The sequence below is a fragment of the Lissotriton helveticus genome, chromosome 6, assembly GCF_964261635.1.
Source record: "Lissotriton helveticus chromosome 6, aLisHel1.1, whole genome shotgun sequence".
NCBI classification, from domain to species: domain Eukaryota; kingdom Metazoa; phylum Chordata; class Amphibia; order Caudata; family Salamandridae; genus Lissotriton; species Lissotriton helveticus.
In genome coordinates this window covers 1,547,779,865-1,547,799,536 of record NC_136067.1, presented here as the reverse complement: position 1 = coordinate 1,547,799,536, position 19,672 = coordinate 1,547,779,865, and the positions used below count along the sequence as shown (strand labels likewise).

Genomic DNA, 19,672 nt, shown 5'->3' with positions numbered 1-19,672 from the left:
AGATGAAAAAATTAATTCCCTGTCACGACAAAGATCCAGCAGGGTTCCATCGAGAATTAAAAGACATGCTCCGTATGGGAGAATACACGTATCCAGATATCATTAAAATGTTAAAGGTCCTGTTGCCCGCAGGGGTATATGAAAAACTCAAGGAAAAAGAATGGGAGGTGGGAGAGAAAAAGATAGATTGGACAGCTCTAGAAGCTGAAGATAAAATACGAGTACCAGGTACCGGTCTTGGGGACAAATGTAAAGAATTGCCCGAGTTATTGATACAGGTTTTGCCAAGATTATTAGCCACGAAAAAGGAAGATTGGGATGCAATCTCAGCATGCAAACAGAAACAGGATGAAGATACTAGTGATTTTTATTCTAGATTCGAAAAATGTTTCATTATCAACAGTGGTCTGAAGACAGGTAGCGAGTCATACCCTCATCTTTTTGTTACTAAACTAGTCGAGAATTCAAGCCCACAAGTTAAAAATCGAGTTTTGAAAGTCGAAAGTACCTGGCAAGCTAGTACCCCGTCACAAATGTTACAGATGCTCCAGTATCACCAGAACAGAATCAGGGAAGAGCAAGAACACGAAAGAAGACGTATGAAAGACACGAAAATGAAAGTACTAGTTGCACAATCTGTTCCACAAGACAGTCAGAAGAGGGGTCCGAATCAAGCCAGTCATCCTACAGCTCCCGTTAAAGGGACATGCAATTATTGTAAACAGCCAGGTCATTTTATAAACGAGTGTGCAGTTCTGAAACACAACATAGCAACTGGTAAAACTAAAGAAAGACCACGTCCGCCTAGACAAGAACAAGTTTCGCAGACTTCTCAGCCACCACAGAATGCACAACAGACAGCTCCAGCACCACAGCCTATCGCTGCAACACAGCATGTTACACAGCAGATGTACCAGTATGCCCAGACAGAGTATCCAGAGTATCAACCGTATTCATGAAACAGCCTAGAGAGGGAGGTAGGCTTGCCTCTCATCGAGATACCTGTAGATCAAGAGGGTCCTTATGTACACAGTCAAGTATTAGGGAAAGACAGAAAGTTTCTGATTGATACAGGGGCAAGTAGGACTACTATCAGTCATGACGAGGTTCCAGGGGCTCCGCTCTCAGGCTCTAGAAATGTTTCCCTTGGATTTTCAGGAAAGCCTATTGTAAACGAGATATCAAAGCCAGTTACTCTAGAAGTTGGTCCATTGTCCCGAACTACTGATTTATTACTTACGAAATCATGTCCAGAAAATTTGTTAGGCATTAAAACATTGAAAGAATTAGGTGCAGTTATTTGCTGTTCCCCAGAAGGAATACGTTTGTTTTTAAGAGACTTTAAAGGTCACTATGTATTACGTGATTTTGATCCAAGATTGTCAAATGTACCGCAGCATTTATGGGCGCAAGGTCCAACTGATGTAGGATTTATGCAAATCACACCCCATCGTGTGACTCTCAAGCAAGGTATAGTCTTGCCACGAATCAGACAGTACAGATTGCCACCTGAGGCTGTAGCAGCCTTATCCAAAATTATTGATGAGCTCATTGCTCAAGGAGTGGTTGTAGAAACTGACTCCAATGTATGTAATTCTCCTATCATTCCAGTCATGAAACGTACTGATCCAAATGCACCTCCAGTATATCGATTAGTGATTGACCTTCGAGAGCTTAATAAATGTATCATACCCCAGTATCCAGTAGTCCCAGATATTTCATCCCTATTAACAGCCATTGATTCCGAAGCTACATTTTTTACTGTAATAGACCTCAAGAATGCATTTTTCAGTGTTCCCATTCATCCAGACAGCCAGTACCTTTTCGGTTTTTGTTTAAATGGAAGGAGCTATAAATTCACACGAGCTCCTCAAGGTTTCACAGAAAGTCCTAGTATTTACAGTCAAGCACTTAAAAGACAACTAGACAATATTCACATGCCAGCTGACACTGCCCTGCTCCAGTATGTCGATGATCTACTGATCACAGCCCGTTCTGAACGTGACTGCGAGCGAGCGTCACTTACAGTTCTGTATTTCCTAGCCGAGATGGGGCACAAGGTGTCCCCTTCGAAGCTTCAGTTCTGTGTCCAGCAAGTGATCTACTTAGGCCACTTACTGTCCAAGTGGGGTAGGCAGTTGACACCAGACCGTATCCAGTTAATAGCGAGTCTTCCACAGCCCAAGACACAGAAGGAGGTACGTGCTTTTATTGGCCTTACTTCTTATTGCAGACAATGGATTCCTCAGTATGCATTTCTAGCAAGACCACTGATACAGTTAACGACACAGGAGGCAGCCGTATCGACTGTCCTCCCTTGGACATCTGAACATACACTTAGTTTCAATGAATTAAAGAAAGCCTTATGCCAAGCACCTGTTTTAGCAACACCGAACTACAGTAAGCCTTTTACACTTTTTGTCACAGAACGTAATGGTACTGCATTATCTGTCCTCACACAAGATCAAGCCGGACAGTACAAGCCCTGTGCTTATTTTTCGAGCACACTAGATCCAGTAGCCCAGGCTCTGCCTGCGTGCCTCAAGTCAGTTGCAGCTACAGCTCTAGCTATCAGACAAAGTGATTCCATAGTATTAGGACACTCCCTGACAGTACAAGTTCCACATTCCGTAGAGGTTCTTTTAAACCGAACACAGACTCAGCACTTGACCATTGCACGTTTAACAGGTTATGAACTAACACTGTTCCAACCACACATAGAAATCAGACGCTGCAACATTTTAAATCCTGCTACACTGTTACCGTCAGTTACTTCAAATCCTGCCACACATGACTGTGTGGAAGTTGTTAACACTATGACCAAGCCAAGACAAGACCTGACAGACATTGCATTACCTAATCCCGACCTGACACTTTATGTGGACGGTTCATGTATGAGAACTAGTACAGGAGAACTAGTAGCCGCGTATGCAGTGACTACTGATACAGAAGTTATTGAAACTCACCGTATTGACACCCTGTCTGCTCAAGCAGCAGAGCTAGTTGCTCTGACCCAAGCCTGCATACGTGCCAAGAACCTGAAAGTAAACATATATACAGACTCACGTTACGCATTCGGAGTTGTACACGACTTCGGAGTACTCTGGCAGGAGAGAGGTTTCATGACTTCTCATGGAACCAAGATTCAGCATTGTCTCCTCATTCAAGCTCTGTTAGATGCAATACATTTACCGACAGCTATCGCTATCATGAAGTGCAAGGCACATACGAAAGTTACTGACATCATTTCCCAAGGTAATGATCTAGCAGATCGAACAGCCAAGCTTACAGCTCAGACCCCAGACATTCCAGTTAACACGACACAGACACTCACTCTAGATCCGACTACTTGTATGACAGTTAAGGACCCTACACAAGATGTCATAGACATACAGTTACATGCCACTCCCGAAGAAACCAAGAAATGGTCCGAACAAGGAGGGGTCCAGACAGATCAAGGATGGGTGACGAAGGGAAAAGCCACATGGTTTCTCCCCGACTCTATGGTTCAAGTCATTATTAATACCGCACATAGTCCAGCACATCTAGGAGAAAAAGCTATGTTAGACAGTATACAGAACCTTTGGTTCAACAAGCACTTACGAGCTGCAGCCAAGCAGAAAGTCCGTACCTGTATGATATGTTGCCAGTTCAATCCAGGTAAAAGTGTCCCGGTGGAACAAGGTGGATTCCAGCCCCCTGACCACCCTTTTGAAGCCCTCCAGATGGATTATATTCAGATGGAGCGATGTCGAGGTTTCAAGTATGTCCTTGTAGTTGTATGCGCTTTGTCCAAGTGGACAGAAGCATATCCAGTCCCAGATTACACAGCCGCGACCACTGCCAAGCAGCTGGTTCGTGAATTCTTCCCCCGTTATGGACTCCCTAGGGTCGTGTATTCTGATAACGGCCAGCCATTCTCATCTGAGTTAATGAAACATGTTTCCCTTTTGTTAGGGTACCAGTGGAAGTTCCATTGTGTACGCCATCCTGAAGCAGCCGGTCTCGTAGAGAGACATAATCAAACTCTGAAAATCCGTATTGCCAAGACATGTAAAGAGAAAGGTGTAGACTGGCTAGTTGCCCTGCCAGTTGCTCTATTCTTCATGAGGATGGTTGCACACTCCAGATCAGGCCTGTCCCCTTATGAGGTCGTATTCGGCCGTCCCCCAAATATGTGGGGTACACCTAGACCCCGCAGTATTACAGATGTTTCCAGTAATATGTTGACAGATTACCTAGCTTCCTTGATGTCTGCCCTACACTCTTGTCGTTCCCAGGTTGCCGCTGCATTTCCAGACAATACTGAAGTGAAACCGCACGAGGTCATTCCAGGAGACCTTGTTCTCGTAAGGAACTTTGATCGTTCAAGTCCGCTGGAGCCCCGTTGGAAGGAGCCGAGACTAGTCCTCCTGACCACCCGCACGGCCGTGAAGTTGGAAGGCCGCAAGGGATGGGTCCATCTGTCCCATATCAAGAAATTTCATGGAGTCCGATCAAAGACATTTTTAAAGGACATTTCTAAAGACTGTTCCATTTCTAAAGACTGCCTGAAGCCAGACTCTAAACCAGACATTGATTTGAATCCCGAACTGAAAGTTCCTCTGTTAGAGAAAACTCCGCAACAGGAGTATAAGTTAAAACTCCGGTCTAGTAAAATAAGTCAGCCAGTTTAATTGTCTAAGTCCCTCTCGGGTGAAACGGTTAGACAGGTTTCTGACATGTATGAGATAGACCCCCATAGTGAGAGAGTTAGTCAAAACTCTATCCGATGTATCGTTTTTCTAAGTTTTCTATTGTTTCTAAGTTTGATGGTTACCTGCACAAGTTATGCATTGCATTTATGTTTTCCAATTTCTCATGTAAATAAGTTTTCTAATGCCACAGTAGAGCACACATTTAGTGATCTGCCTCCTCACGAGTTATCCTATCGTCTTGCTATGAGAAATAATACATTCATTAGAATGTTACACTATTCACACCAGACCAGCAATGCCACTAATTGTTGGGTGTGTGGTCGACTCCCCCCTTTCCAGACACCGAAGGGAGTTCTGCCACTCTTTCCATATCCGTTTTCACATAATGGTTCGTGTGGAGCATGGTCCACGTTAACGTCATCCTCCAATGATATGTCCCTTCTGAATAGAACATGTTTTCCAGACAAGCAAGGTCTCCCCCATAGAACAGGGTTAGATCTAGAAAATGAAGTATATGATTTAGGTAATTATTCTTCGAATTTTATGGTCCTGAATGTTCAGTCTGATACTACTCCAGACTTACCTGCTATTTCAGTACTACCAGTCAAAGGCGAATTATGTGTCAGAAATAATGGTTCCGCACATGTAGGACATAGTGATTGTATTACTACTGTCGAGTATAGTGACAGTGGGAAATCTATTTTCAAAGCCTCACGTCATTCTTATTTTGTTTGTGGTCAGACCGCATATGTTCGTCTGCCCCTCGATTGGGATGGAACATGTTACATTGCCTTCCTACTGCCACCAGTTTTTCTAGCCCCATCAGATTATCACAGAAACACACATCTAGTACACGTCAGACATAGAAGGGAGATCGAGTCCCCAATTGTCGATCAAACTGAAACTGCTCTAGAACAATATACAGATTTCAATAAAGGTTTTTTCTTCTTTATAGGACCTGTCCAGAATAGTAAGTTAATCCGTAGACTAACCAGAACCCTTGAAGCAGTAGTGAATGAGACTACTTCTGCTCTAGGTAACTTAACTGAAGAGCAATCTGCTATGAGATTTGTCGTGCTCCAAAATCGTCTCGTTCTTGACGTCATACTGGCCGATAGAGGAGGAGCATGTAGAGTCATCGGATCTAGTTGCTGCATTTTCATTCCTAATAACGCGCCGTCTGTTTATTCAGCTATAACCAGACTTCATAAAATTGCCCATCAGTTACACCAGAATCCAGGCACCTGGACATGGTCCGGTTGGCTCTGGAGTATTATATCCGCCTGGGGATGGAAAGTATTGTCATTCCTAGGTATTGCAGTAATGATCATATTCAGTTGCTGCCTCTGTATACAATGTGGCCCTGCGATTTGCGGCATTTGTGCTACCTCTTGTATTCCTAGTCCTAAATCCCGTTCCAAGACAATTCGAGACGAGCAAATGATGCTATATGAAATAATAGATGGTATCATGAATATTGATGTTTCCTGATGGAAACGTAGGGCACAAGGAGGGAATGTGGAAAAGTAAATTTTGCCATGTTGTATGTGCCTACGTGTTCCCCATGTTATGTTATATGTGCATGATCGATATGCATGTATCCCCCTCTGATCGATTAAAGACGCAATTACAGTTGTGTCCATCTCTAGTATGCCAGTTTCCAGTTATCGTGAATACAACGAATATCAGGCCTATGTAAAGCTACGTTGCCACGTTTTACAGTGTGCACGTTAATTCATTGAATTGTCCCCGTTTCTAGGCCTCAAAAGGGCCCGGACTCAGATTCAGCTCCTGTTTCCTGAACCCTCTCCGAGGAGCGATACAGCCCCCACCTGTATCCCTGACCCTTCACTTACTTTCATGCCTCGCAGTGCCCGGCTCGGCCTGGCTCTGCCTCCCAGTCTGCCAAGAGTATGTTATGATTCTAGTTATCAGTCCAGCCCTCCTTCTCTGCATTCCTAAGCTACTGAATCACATCAATAGTTTCCGTCATGGTCTAGCCTTTATGTCTCCATGTAAGAGAAATACTGTATTAATATTCATAGAATATTCCTCGCACACACACTACATGTAGAATTATGCATGCCCCAGTCTTAATGTCTGTTAGCCTTTACCCTGATAACTTTTGGATTCTATCAGCATGTTCTCTAAACACCAGATACTAGATAGGCTTTAGGTACATGTCGCTCTGACACTCCAGACTTTAGTCTCCTCTTCTAGCGCAGAAGTCATAGCCCCCAGTTCTCCTGGTAACACGTCATTGCCAGTTTGCGCGCACCGCTAGGTTAGAGGTCCCAGCTGCTCAGGTAGCCCCCTCCATGTTTCCGCCCCGTTTATGACATATTCTGTTACGTTTACATCACATGTCTATGTATACGCCCTGTACACACCTCTTGTTACACCCACTTTATGCCTTATCTTTCGCGACTGCTACAAACTCCGCCTACTGCTACGCCTACTGTATTGAATGCAATGTATTTTGTTTAACTATATATATCGTGCACTGTTATTAAAGTTTGCTAGCCATTCCCAGATCCTGCCCCGGCAGCTGCCGGGCCCCTGCCATCCCATTCCCGTACAGGCTGTCCTGTTCCTGTCCTTTTATGCTTAATTAAAGCCTGTCAACTCCAGCTACCTCGAATCTTGACTCTTATTTATTGAGCTATCTGTTTATATTGTATCCAGTCAAAAATAGAACCGGTAATTATTTATTTATTTACCACAACGAGCACCACAATGCTGCGAAGCCACCCAGGACATACCCACGGCCCATTCGCCTGCCTCTCCTGCAAGTTCAACTGCTTCAGGACCCTCACCAAATCCACTTCCTCCACACACAGCTCCAACTCTAACCACCTGAAGTGCATCCTGCTTAACACCCGCTCCGTCCACAGACACGCAACTGAACTCTGGGACCTACTCGACACTACGTCACCGGACATCGCCTTCCTTACAGAAACATGGATGAACACATCATCAGCACCCGACATCGCCATAGCCATACCGGACACTTACAAGATTACCCTTAAAGACCGCACCAATCAAACAGGAGGAGGCATCGCCATCATCCACAAGAATACCATCAAAATCACGACCACCTCCGAGGATAATCTTGCAACCGCCGAACATCTCCACTTTCAGATCCACACCGACCCTAGGACCACACTTAGAGGCACCCTCATCTATAGGCCTCCAGGTACCCGCAGTCAATTCAGCGATGACATCACCGACTTCGTCAGCCCACATGCCCTCGCCTCCGAGAACTACATTCTCTTAGGAGACTTCAACTACCACCTTGAAAACAAACACGACAGCAACACCACCACCCTTCTGGACAACCTGGCCAATCTCGGACTCAAACAACTTGTTGACACACCCATCCATGTAGCCGGACACACGCTCGACCCTATCTTCACCTCCTGCAATCACATCTCCTTCGATCGCACCACAGCTCTCCACTGGACGGACCACAGCTGTGTTCACTTCAGCTACAAAACCACCCTGATCCACAACCGTCCACAACCTATTCCTCGGAGAAACTGGAACAAAATCACCTCCGACCAACTCCTCACATCACTCAACCAACACCCTCCCACCCTCTCAATGGACCAAAAACAAAGCAGCCACCAACCTCATGCAATGGATTACCCACAGTGCTGACGAATTAGCACCCCTGAAAAAGCCCCAGATGAAATCAGCCAACAAAAAGGCTCCCTGGTTCAATGACGAACTTAAAAAATCCAAGAAGCTATGCCGCACCCTGGAGAAGATATGGAGAAAAAACCCAACCTCCGACAACATGGCCTCCCTCAAGACAGCCACCCGCAAACACCACCAACTGATTCGATCCGCCAAGAAATCAGCATTCAAGGATCGTCTCGACAACAACACCCATAACAGCAAGGAACTCTTCAACATCGTCAAAGAATTCACCAACCCCACCGCAGCATCCAACGACATCACCCCCTCCCAAGACCTCTGCGACGCGCTATCCTCCTTCTTCTACAACAAAATTGCCGACATCCACAACAGCTTCGAGAATACTCCCAGCGATCAACCCTCCCCACCCCCCTCAGATCCCACTCCGCCAACTAACAACCTCAGCGCCTGGAACCCAATCACCACTGAAGAGACCATTCGCCTCATGAACTCAATCCACTCTGGCTCGCCTACCGACCCCTGCCCCCACCACATCTTCAACAAAGCTGACTCCATCATCGCACCCCATCTCCGTGACATCATCAACTGCTCGTTCAACTCTGCCACCTTTCCAGAAAGCTGGAAACACGCCGAACTCAGCGCCCTTCTGAAGAAACCCACAGCAGACTCCTCTGAACTTAAAAACTACCGACCAATATCCCTCCTCCCATTCCCGGCCAAAGTCATCGAGAAAGCCGTCAACAGCCAGCTCGCCGCCTTCCTTGAATCCAACAACTCCCTTGATCCATCTCAATCCGGGTTTCGAGCCAAACATAGCACCGAAACCGCCCTCATTACAGCGACCGACGACATCCGAGCACACCTGGACAACGGAGAAACAGTAGCCCTCATCCTACTCGACCTATCAGCCGCCTTCGACACAGTCTGTCACAGCACCCTTATACATCGCCTCAACAACATCGGCATACAAGGAAAAGCCTTAGACTGGATCATTTCATTCCTCGCTGGGAGAACGCAAAGAGTCCGCCTCCCCCCTTTTAGATCAGAGGCCACCAAAGTCATCTGCGGTGTACCCCAAGGATCCTCACTCAGTCCCACCCTCTTCAACGTCTACATGAGTCCTCTCGCCTCCATCGCGCGTCAACACAACCTCAACATCATCTCTTACGCCGACGACAGCCAGTTAATCCTTTCCCTCACCAAAGACCCCAACACCGCCAAAACCAATCTTCACGAAGGCATGAAAGAAGTAGCCGAGTGGATGAAACATAGCCGCCTAAAACTCAACTCAGACAAAACGGAGGTGCTCATCCTAGGATCCTCCCCTCAGCTTGGGACAACTCCTGGTGGCCTACCACTCTGGGCACAGCACCCACACCCACAGACCATGCACGTAACCTTGGCTTCATCCTAGACTCCTCTCTCTCGATGTCCAGACAAGTCAACGCAGTCTCGTCCTCCTGCTTCAACGTACTTCGCATTCTCAAAAAGATCTTCCGCTGGATCCCCCTCGAGACAAGAAAGACTGTCACCCACGCACTGGTCACGAGTCGACTGGATTATGGTAACACACTATACGCCGGAATCACAGCAAAATTACAGAAAAAAACTCCAGCGCATCCAAAACGCGTCTGCGAGACTCATATTAGACATCCCTCGCCAAGATCACATCACCGGACACCTAAAAGACCTCCACTGGCTTCCCGTCAACAAAAGAATTACTTTCCGCCTTCTCACCCACGCACACAAGACCCTCTACAATCTAGGACCCCAATGCCTCAACACCCGCCTGTCCTTCTACAAACCCACCCGCCAACTGAGATCGTCCAATCAAGCCCTCGCCGCAATCCCGCGCATCCGAAAATCCACCATGGGTGGCAGATCCTTCTCCTTCCTGGCTGCCAAGACCTGGAACTCACTCCCCACCCACCTCCGCCTTACTCAGAACCACATCTCCTTCAGAAAAGAACTTAAAACCTGGCTATTCGACAAATAATGAACCCCTTCCCCTAGCGCCTTGAGACCCTCTGGGTGAGTAGTGCGCTATACAAATGCCCGAACTTGAACTTGAACTTGAACTACTGCCCAGAGTTGCAGAGTGGGACTCCATGATTGGAATAGGCACCGAGGCGAGAATTATCAGGTCCGTGGAATTTTGAACTCAAGACCCGCCGAGGCGGGGAATTGAACCCTGGTCCCGGGCTAGACCTCTGCATCAGGGTCTGCCGCTCTAACCATTGAGCCACAACTTCTCAAATATGTTATTGCCACTCCAAATAGCGCAACAGTAGGGAAAGCGTAGGACTTCTGAGAAGTTAAATTTACTATTCCCACACAGACGATGGAACAGTAGTGAAAGCATTGGATTTAAGAGAGATTAAATTTACTATTACCACTCCAGTCTGTGCAACAGTAGGGAAAGAGTTGGACTTCGGCAGGGTAAAGTTTACTATTCCCACTCCAGTCTGTGCAACAGTAGGGAAAGGTGTTGGACTTTCAGGGCTGGACTGGCCATAGCAGGCACCGGGCGTTTCCCTGGTGGGCTGCTAAGGTGGGTGCCAGTTTTGGGCCCCTGGGAGCCGTTTTTATTACCGGGTCGGTAATATCAGCCCCCTGTGACAAAATCGCCCGAAAACCGGCCCTCGCAAACTGCTTGGCTGTACTCCCCTCACCCCAGGGGGCCTGCTGAGCAGTTTGCCAGGACCTGTTTCTGTTCCTAGTCCGGCCCTGTGGACTTCAGATTTACTATTCCAACTCCAATGTAAGCAAAATTAGGTAAACTACTTCACATCAATCACATTAACTATGTGAATAAGCGTTATCATTTGGGAACAATATAAAACACTTAATATAAACATTATTACTTAACATAATATATATAAAAAAAATATAAAACAAACAAAATTCATAAACAATGTCCTAATTAAGCTTGAATAAAAAAAATGGTTCATTATTAACTTGAAAACCTATACCCCTACAAACCTAGCAACCTATACCTAAAATATAACAAAAATAAATAAGTATAACACAATTTACAAAAAATAAATATATTTAGCCAATATTAGGAAATGTATTGGAGTCTGGGAATAATAGATATACTATTCCCACTCCAGTTTACTCAACAGTAGATAAAGTGTAGTACTTTGGAGGGGTTAAATATATTATTCCCACTCCGAAAAGCACAACAGTAGAAAAAGTGTTTGACTGCGAGGGTGGGATGGGCAGTTTAAATTAACAATTCCCACTCCAGTCTGTGTAACAGTAGGTAAAGCTTTGGAATTCAGAGGGGTTTAAATGTACTGTTCCCAATCCAATCTAAGAACAGTAAGCAAGATACTTCACCTTAAACACGTTACATATTTGAATTACCCTATTAATTTATAAAAAATATAAAACTCTAAATATAAACATTATATTTTAACATAATCTATATATATTTTAAAAAACAATTCACCAATTTACAAAAATGATAAACCATGTAATAATTAATTTTCATTAACAAATAATGGTTATCTAATTATTACTTAACTAGCAACCCTATACCCCTACAAACCTAGCAATCCACACCTACAATATATAATTATTACACAATTTACATAATAAATATTCAATTATTTAATTACGCATTAATCATTATTTTCTTTTAATTATTACTTAAGTTCCCACGCTATACCTGTACAAAAATATCACTACAATAACTGAGCATTACAAAATATACACTATAAATTACTATTAGCAATTAAATAAAAAAAACTCTAAAATCACTTAAAATTACAAGTTATATGTAAAACAAATTATACAAATAGTAAGAAATAAAATTAATATATGAATTAAAACACACTAAAATAATTGTAAAACGTTTTTGTGAATAAATTATTGAAAACAATAGTAATGATATTCTTAAAAATTATATTACTTACCTGAGAAAACGATATTCTTGACAACCATATTTCTGCATCACGATATTTTTGTATCACCATATATTTTTTTCAATATTTCTGTCACTCTATATTTACAGCTCGATATATTGTCCAAATACCTTCAAGCACCTAGCATCACTGCCCCTAGTGGCAATAAACTGCTGTGCTGTGCCCAACTCCATGGACGATCACCAATGCACTGGATCCAATGTGCTCCCTCAGTAAGCAGGTTGAGGATGATTGCTGGATTAATTGGTGGGCAGTGCTCATGCTATAACAAAACCATATGCGTATTAGGACCCAGATAGATCCATTGTGGATCTCCTGGATGCAGCCTTGTTGCTCTGCTGAACCTCAGCAACAGTTAAACTGCAAGATAGTACTGAAACAGGCTTGAATTATTCAATGGTGGCCATGTTGGAGTAAAAATGGCCCCTGTCCACATCCGTTTTTCAAGTTGACACCCCCATTCTCTGATGACTATGAATGATTAACTTTCTATCAATATTTTAATTTCTACCTCTAAAATAGGATCTGGAAATACAGTGACATAGTATTGTGACACTGCTGGTCATCTACGGAGATTGCCCCAATTTGGGAACAAAGGAGGGAGATGAGGTTATGCTGGAAGGGGGTTGTTACATGTGATGGGTTTTCTTCCTAGCAAAGGGGCAGACATTATGTCTAGAAGCCCATATCGTTCAGTTTTTGGACGGCATCATTTCTCAATAAATTAGTGGTCCATCTCTTGGTCTGCCACAGAGAAGTAGAAAAATAAAAAGGACGACATTGAAACGTATTCACAAACTGCCTTAATTTGATGAAGACGCAGCCCGATACAGTCTGCTTTCATTAAGTTGGAATGCAATGAAACAGAATTGCTATGAATTGTAACAGTCCTTATGTAAGGCGTACAGACAACCCTCGGGCCTAGTTCACATTACATAAAACTATAAACATGAATAAAACGGGCATTGGCAAAGACGAAAGAGAAAGAAGCACATCCAGTCTCTGGGTTCCAAGGCTAACAGAACCTGAATCCATGTCAGCATTTTGAACCGGTCCTTTCATAGGAAGGTGTTCAGTAGCCTGACAGGAAAGTTATATCTCAATTCTCTGCACTTTTTGGGACCAGGGCGTAAAAGGTTGTACCCTTCCACTGCCTTGGGTATAAATTCAATCGTACCCACGCCAAGAACAGCCTGAATCTGCGAACAAGATCGTGGCATGATACACTGACACTTGAGACACAACTGGGTGGGATTGTGGGGGGAATGGACTACAGAAGTAAGGGCTTAGTCAACCTGAACATTTTGTAATGTCCCACTGATATAAGTAATAACATGCCACATTGGCAAACACACCCTAACCCCTACTAGCCTTGAATGAATGGACAAGTGAACATTAAAGTGGTTTGGTAGAAGCTGCAGAAGGTAAAGATTAAATGGAATGCTGTCAATGTAACTGGCCACTACCTCTTGCCACTTTCTCTGCCCTTGCATAAATGAAGTTGCTGAGCAGGTAGGTAAATGGGCTGTGAAGGATGCCTCTGGAAATGGGCAAGGCCCTGCTAAACACCCTGGAGAAATCCTGAATTGTATGCATTGGTTGTTCAATCAACGAGCAGGGGGAAGCAGTTCCAGGAAGCAAGCCATTGCCCTGCTGCCCTTAAAGTGCTTTAGCAAAGAATCTGCTTTATCCTCAAAAAGCCTGGCTCTACCAAAGGGCATGTCAACCAAGGAGGCCTGGATATTCCCAGGAAAAAAACGCTGTCCGCATTCAGGCATGCCGCTGGATAACTACAATGGTGTAATTGGAATGGGTAACATAGTCCATAGTATCCAGTCTCCCAAAACATACTTAGCAGATCCTGCCCATCTTGGACTGTTTGAACATAGGAGCTTCTGACTTCTTCAGGGAGAGCAGGCACTCACCATATCCCAGGGAGTATGGCATAGCAATACAAAAGGCACAAAGTATCCAATGACCAAGACCCACCAGAGCAGAAGAGAACAAATGTTCACCTGAGGCATCAATTCACTTGGACTCCTTGACAGGCAGAGCTTAATGAAAAGCATTCAGGGTGGCTTTCCTAAAGGAAGTCTCGACCACCACACTTTCCGAAGTAAGACATTGTGTCAGAAAAGAAGGGCCCCTGGGAGCAGATCTGTGGCAGCAGGAAATCAAACAGCTCACTGTAGGATTAATCAGCCAATGTTTTAGGAAACAGAAGCAAGAGGTTAGCGGAACGGAAGGCCCAATTTGTAAAATGTTCATTAATAGACTGACTTTAGTGTTGACACTCTGTAGCTGTAGAATCATTGCTACCCTGCAACCACCACTGTAAAAGTGGAACTCTCCTCTGTGGGAGCACACAAAAGGGAGCTCAGGTAATTCTCAGACTAGGTATCTAGGTGACTAACATCTTCTAAACCTCAACAGAGGCCTTCATCCATACAATTAGCTTGGAGAAGCTGATCCACCTCCTCAGTCATCCTGGTAGTCCTGCTAAAGGCAATGGTCTGTGGCTGAAGTGAACATAAAAATGGCCTCAAGCATCCTGTAATTTTTAAACCCAGACAAGGGTACTGGTGGGTAGTCCTCAAGTGCCACAGGCTGAGCTTCCATAATCTAATAGTGAGACTTAGATGAGAACACGCCAATGCCAGCTCTGGATCGGATATAGGAAACAAAGCAACACCAGGAACCGACACCACTAGGGCCAGGGTCAATCCAGGAATTACAAGCAGGCTGTGCACCAAGGGAGTCGAAGCATGACCTGGTGCTGGCGGGGGCGAACGGGGCCAGCCAGCGCCAGGGAAAGTCCTACCAGTGGAACCATACCTAGAGAATGCAATGGCTTACTGGGACCCAAAGGCACACCAGAGGGAACCACGGTGGACACCTGAAGCATGGCCACCCTGAAGAATTTAATATGCTGCAGTGTCAACATTGGCCTGGAAAACTGGGGACACATGCTCCAAGACACAAATCAGGATCAAAGTCTGATGAAGTGTACGGCCTCTCTCTAGAGCGGGAGCAGCAAGTTGGGGACAAACCCCTTTTGGACTTCTAATGCTTCTGCCTCAACTTTATTTTACAATTTGCTGAGGACAGTGAATGAGACTGGGACTGTTCATGACCTTGGGGCTTAGAGCAAGAGCGGCCTTGCTTCCTGTGTTCTGCGTCTTAAAGATTCGCCTTGTGCTTCCTGAGGGCCTCTGGGTCTTTGTCCCACAATCTTAAATTGTGCTTGGTGCCTTGACACCAAAAGACACATCATGCGGATCTATGACTGACATCTGGTTGTGACAACCATAACACACCTTGAAGCCTATTATCTTGAGGGGAGACATTTCCCTAGCACACTGTACATATTTCATTTGGAAGTCAGTAAACTACACCAAAAAAGTTGGGAGCAGAGCTCAAGATCCGCCTGCGTAGAAATTAGAAACTGATGTCAGTACGCAGGGGTGTTTCATCACGTTCAGTCAATGGTAAGTCCGAAAGTGCCACCTGCCAGTGCCTGTTGCTTCTGAAAGTTTCCAGATCCAGTCGGGTGTATAGGAGAATTCACAACGCGAGGACGCTGAAGTTAGAAGCATCAACCAGAAAAAAAAATGTAAAGCAATGAACAGGATTTAATTTAATGTATTTCTTAAATGAAATGAGCAGTGATAGACTGCAGTATTACTAGGTAACTGCACACATTCTGCAGGATGCTTTCGCCCCTTAAACATATTTCACCAGGTCCATCAAATAATCGATTTCTGATGACTAAAATAATATAATTTCTAGGTCTTATCCTCCTAGTTATACTGAGGGCTATAAATGCACTGGTCATCCGGTGTTGTGACCTGATGTGCAGGGCCCTGATTAGGGGGCCCAGGATAATTTGCACTGGCTTCTCCACACCCCCCCCCCCCCTTCACCCGTGATGGTAGTAACTTCAAGAAAATAAATTACTTGGGAGGGTGATGCAGCTCAGAACTATCTAACTAAATCTTTCAACTCTTCTGGGTGAAGAAGTCTAGGTTATTTCATACGTTTGCCTTTCGGCTGTGTCTGGACACTTAACTACTGTCTCATGAGAACCAGTACAGACTATGGGCCTCATTACGATCCCCGTGGAAAATATAGATTTTTCAAATCGGGATTCAGAGTTTTAAGGTAATACCTGCACCGCACAATCAGGGTTTTACCACTCAATATTCACTAGGTAAAATGTGACTCAGCCTGGGAAAATTGTACCATTCCATGTTTCTGTACCTTGGGACAGCTTTAACGTGCATTATTGCAGCACTACTCCCTATCCCGAAGTGTAAAAACTGGTTCGTGTGATATTGCAGCAGCTGGTAAATACATAATCAGACACTGGCTGGTAATTATCAAGTGCAGTATTAAATAGTCCCATCTCAGAGGAGGTAGCGCCAGTAATGCAGCCAATCCATCTCTCATCCTCATCTCTTTCAGTGCTTGTTAGAGGTTCAATGTGTAAAATAAGTTTCTAATTTGCTGGGAAAACGGATATCGTGCCTTTTATGCAAGGAACACTTCAGTCCCCTCCGCATCTCTAAGCAACCCCACATAAATGCTGTCTATGCATATTTCATATAAAATTGATACTGAGGTGGCATCTCTTGTGGCAATTAGAGCCTCCCACAATCGACCTAATCAAAGGGACCCACCAATGGGTCCCATTGTCCCTTAAGGGTCACAAAAGAATCAGAGTGGTGAATAACCAATTATTTATAAACGCAGGATAACCCCTTTCCCCAATGGCCACATGAGGAGCTTGGATTCTACTGCACTGAATTCGGGGACTTCGTTAAAGAGCCTAGATGTTGCATAAGGGTGTGACACAGTTGGAAATATTTGTAGAATTGTGTTTTAAGAAGGTTGTATTCCTGTTGGAGGTCTTCGGAACACTTCAACTCCGAGCCCTGCCTTACGTCTTCCACCCAGGAATTACCAATAAGGTCCCATTTGTATAAGCCATCAAGCCGCTTGCAGTGTTATAACCAACGGTCATGCCACAGGGGGTCACCGTTGTGACCCTGCTCTCCCATGCTTATCTACCTAAGGGCCGCTCGCCATGCCAAAGACTCCACCCTAGAAACCTATGGAAGAGTACAGCAGACCGGTGTTCCATAAAACATACCTATAATCTTGTCATGGCTCAACAATGCTACTTGTAACCGAAACGTTAGCTCCGGCCACCCCCCACACAGCCAATCATTCAGCCCCAGTGTTTGGGATGCTCAGTAGTACAGCTGTACATTAACCATGCCCATTTCGCCATTATAAGTCGTTTGGGTACATGCACTAAAAGCTTGGTAATAAAAGGACAGGAAAGGAACAAGAGTACTTCATTGGCATAAAGGGCAATATGGTCCTCTGTCGCTATAGCTTAATCGAACCCCCAACCAGGGCATTGCATTGGACCCACACCCCAGCTCGATAGCCATGGCAAAACACGAGGGAGGGAAAATGGCATTGCTGCCTAGTACCACGTCATATTGAGAACCTGGAGGCAAGAGTACTGTTCACTTGCACTTGGGCCTGTGGCAGGGCACAAAGGTCTCAGACATCTTTGCTTGATGATTTTAAGGACGGTTGAAGATTTTACTGTATCAGAACAGAGTATTTTATCCACAATTTTTAACACTGCAGTCACTGGTTTTACCCTCACTGAACTCCGATTGAAGATCATTTACGAAGTCAATTTTTTCTATTAAAAAAACAGCATAATTTCCATGCAGCTGTGAAGGACACCACCTTCCCATGGTTATTGAGATAACCACAAAACCAATAAATGTAGTTACATCTACAACACCCTCATGAGTAGAGCAGGTGGCATCTCCACTGGCTACACATACTCCTGTACTCATCTAACTTTAAGGATACCGGCCTCACAGTTGTTGGGATATTTTTTAGAGTTTTACCACTTTTATTTAACCATAATATGCATTTCATTCTGGCTTCAATTGACTAATTGCAGGCGTACCCGTGTGAAAGAAAAATATATGTTCACACTGTTATAAATAAATATTACTTACCTATGCTGTGATATTGCCATCTATAATAGATTCTTTCAGGTAGTAGTTGTAGAATTTTCTGCAAGAATTGAAATTAGTAAAAATCTGATTACTTAAAATGGTACCTATATAAACTGTAAAAGCGAATGCATGCTAGAGCATTGCATTTTCATCATATAGCAATCGAAAAAAAGATGGAAAAAAAACAACTTCACATCAAAAGATTAACATTAATAAATTACATTGACTTAAATCCACCCTAAGCATATAGAAGACAAAAAGATCTCTCATTATTTAGAACTCCAAACATTTGACTCTTCAGCTTGTTCGCCCAATGATACCTATTCTTTTTTTACGTGTCAATGCTTATCTATTAAATGATTAAGAGACATATTCTCTAACTTTGCATAAAGATATAATGCAGGCCATTGATTCTTAATAGCATATCAGCTGTGTATTCAGATGGGTGGGTGTGCTTGTGTGCAAGCGCAAGTTTTTCACATGGTAAATACTACTTTACTTTTAAATTATTTAGTCCGTATATCTCTTTGATTCTGAAAGAATAATTTGAAGTGAAGTTAGCTTTTAATAACAGGAGCACAAAAACAAAAGATCACATATAACTGACTCAATTTTTCAGAACATTTGTCAATAGTAACTTAAATGTGTTTCAAGTACAGGTTACATGCTAAAATAGCAAACGCATAGCTGTCTTCCTAATATTATGTTTGCACAGTCTTTGAAAAACGTATCTCCCTTTATTTATTTTGGGTATGACAGGCTCATTTCAAAGGGAAAAAAGCATTACACAACAATAGCTCATTGATACATGGCCCAAAAATGTAGTTCTGTAGTTTAGTATAGTATTATCCAAAACTAGAACCTGAGTGTTATTTACATATTTCTAAGGGATCATTATGTGTTTGAGGAGGTGCGGTACCACACTGACAGAAAGTTGCGTATATTGTGAGCTTGTTCCCTTGTGAGTTTGCTTATGGTGTCTACAGTGAGGTCTAGATTAAGAAGTTAGCATCTGAGAGCAGTAATGAAGGTGGTAGGGAAGATTGTTGCCCGAAGATCAACAGGGAGTTTGTTGCAGCAATTGGGGCCAAGAGAAAGAAACAGGTGTGATAAACCACAAATTGCTTTACCACAGAGAAGACAGGAAGGTCACAGCACAGTGACTGAGCAAGAGACTAGCCGAAGATGGTGTCAGCAACATAGGGTAGGTCCAGGAAAGGCTGTGGATTACTTGAAAACCAAATCAAATTACTTTGGGCTACGATTTGGTAAGTAGTAAGCCCACATGTCACCTCAATTAGGAGGCAGATTGGTGGCATGTGACCAACACCAAATA

At 43.9% G+C, this 19,672-nt stretch overlaps 1 protein-coding gene across 5 annotated transcripts in view; it reads right to left on the bottom strand.

The window, feature by feature from the left end:
* The window catches only part of RALGAPA2 (Ral GTPase activating protein catalytic subunit alpha 2), a 1,907,250-nt gene that overhangs the window by 1,402,625 nt on the left and 484,953 nt on the right, over window positions 1-19,672 (bottom strand). For all 5 annotated transcript variants that reach the window (XM_078649331.1, XM_078649327.1, XM_078649328.1 and 2 more), the window contains exon 4: window positions 18,337-18,394. In XM_078649331.1, the coding sequence (XP_078505457.1) occupies window positions 18,337-18,394 (58 nt within the window). The remainder of the gene's footprint in view (window positions 1-18,336; window positions 18,395-19,672) is intronic.